General features: G+C 49.2%; 1 protein-coding gene across 1 annotated transcript in view; it reads right to left on the bottom strand.

Moving 5' to 3' along the window:
- Positions 1-55: 55 nt before the first annotated feature.
- SARC_09667 (hypothetical protein) overlaps positions 56-2,304 on the bottom strand; it is a gene marked incomplete at both ends in the record, with an annotated part of 9,606 nt that continues 7,357 nt past the window's right edge. The window contains 4 exons of the mRNA XM_014296313.1: positions 56-259; positions 511-667; positions 794-1,016; positions 1,861-2,230. Of these exons, the coding sequence (XP_014151788.1) occupies positions 56-259; positions 511-667; positions 794-1,016; positions 1,861-2,230 (954 nt within the window). The remainder of the gene's footprint in view (positions 260-510; positions 668-793; positions 1,017-1,860; positions 2,231-2,304) is intronic.

Raw genomic sequence — 2,304 nt, forward strand, 5'->3', positions numbered from 1 at the left:
AAATCTTTAGCCACACAAATCTCAGTTTGAATATACACTATGTGCACACAATCTACTAGCCTGACACGCCACCTGCCAGTACGCACACCTTCTCCGCTGAACGATTATCCGCGCGTGTGTCCCACGGCACCAGCCCTTTGTTTGTGACCACCAACGCTACCAGCAAGTCTTTGCACTCGTTCCAGTACACTAGTGTTCGATTCTGTGCGTCTGCGACGGCCTCTACATACCGACTCATATCCTGTTCCAGAGTCTTCGCCTGGCGCGATAGTTGCCGAGGGAAAGATATATCATATTAGCATGTTTACGCAACTACTGTTTTCTAGAACGTATGTTTGACTTGGGGTCGAATACTGTGAGATCATATACTGTGAGATCATACATTGCATACGAATTTTCTACGAGACCATAGAACACACACGGAACACACATTGGAAAAACAACGTCTCCTGGTATGCCCATGGTTCACCGACCACTCTGATATAACTCTATTCTAAAAATAGAACACACCTGTCGCATGGTATGCGCATGGATCACCCAGTACTCTGCAAGGCTGAGCTGTGCACCAATCAAATGAATGGGATGCGCCGTCAGTCGTAGTAGTTCCGATAGGGCCCATTCGGCGTCGTTGCGAATGGTCTGCAGATTACTGCTTATCGAGCCATTGCTGTTGATTATTATTTTTTGGACAGAAACAGAGAGGAAAGTAAGAACAAAATAAATATTTTAGGTTTGGTAAGGACTAAAAAACTTGGTTTTCAAGACGTCCTCCAAGACCAAACGCTTCTCATACCCGCACATGGCGAGGACTGTCTCGGCCGCACAGCCCTGTACTACCACCGGTACAAAGATCATCTCCAGAGTGGTGCGGGTCAGTGCTTGCACACATTTGGCCGCTCTAACCTCATCGCCAGCTGCAACGTACAGCTCCATTGCTGTGCGCAGGCTCTCGGCACTCACTGCGAGCATCTCTTGAACGCTCAGGTGGTCGTAGAGGTCGGTTACTCTGGTGTCTGCTGCAGGGTTAGATGGTGGTACGCTGAGTTAGGGTTGGTTGTAACATACGTATAGGCTTGACCCACATACACACACGTAACGACAATAGCTTTGATTTGTACGGTATCGTACGTCATGTGCAGACCACAACAGCACAGGGGGAATAGAGCTTGAGAAGACTTTCAATTTGTCCTGATGTCCAAGTATTGGATACGCATTGCCTGTGCTAGGTTGTCTGTGCACCGGAGAGTAAACGAAAGCCTACGATCGTACTATTGACTTCCGTGCGAGGGACTCATATGCGATGTACATGGTGTTTGTGCGTGTTCTTATGGAGTTTGTGTGTGTTCTTCTGAAGTTTGTGTGTGTTCTTATGGAGTTTGTGTGTGTGCTTATGGCGTTTGTGTGTTATGGAGTTTGTGTGTGTGCTTATGACGTTTGTGTGTTATGGAGTTTGTGTGTGTGCTTATGACGTTTGTGTGTTATGGAGTTTGTGTGTGTGCTTATGGCGTTTGTGTGTGTTCTTGTGATGTGCGTGTGTTTAAAGTGCCTGCGTCAAGAATAACGAGAGTATGCTGTTTCGTTGAGTACGTATCGACATGTCTGTGATTGCTGTATGTTTGTGTGTGCCTGCCAGATCAATGAAATGCCCGATGCATATGCATATGTACGTATAGCTCAGATATGTCGGCACCTGACACAAGCGTATGTGTGCTGGTATCAAATCTACGCATACAAGGCGCGTCTACATGCTGTGTGCTTGCGTCATCCACACCAGACGGTAAGACATGCGCGCCCATTCAAACTCATCCCCTACAGATCTCCCACACACCACACGTAGTGCCGGTGCACACACACACACACCTAGACCCATACACCCACCACCACCGCTCGTCAAGGCCCATTTGCGCAGGGCCGTCCCCTTTCGCTTCAGTATCTTCATACGCACCGCATTCATCCCACCCGCGGCACCGCACACACTCAACAGCGCGTCGCACGTGGCCACAGCCCGTCCCCACTCGCCCGCCAGCATGAACACCTTGACTAGCAGTGACTGCGACTTCATCCAACGCTGCGATTGAACGGTGCGTGGCATTGGTTTAGGGCGTTCACCGACAAGGCACTGTGTGCAGTTGCTGTGGCGGTAGACGTCTTGAGAGCCGATGAGAAGGAGTGACATGGCCTCGCGTAGCCATCGCTTACGCATGAAGCACAAGGCAAGAGTGTGCTTGACCTGAGAGGGGTGGGGGAATGGAAGGTGTATTTCAGACAATGTGTGTAGCTCAGTATTAATGACGATGATATATA

The sequence above is a fragment of the Sphaeroforma arctica genome (assembly GCF_001186125.1).
Source record: "Sphaeroforma arctica JP610 unplaced genomic scaffold supercont1.1013, whole genome shotgun sequence".
In the NCBI taxonomy this organism is placed as follows: Eukaryota; class Ichthyosporea; order Ichthyophonida; genus Sphaeroforma; species Sphaeroforma arctica.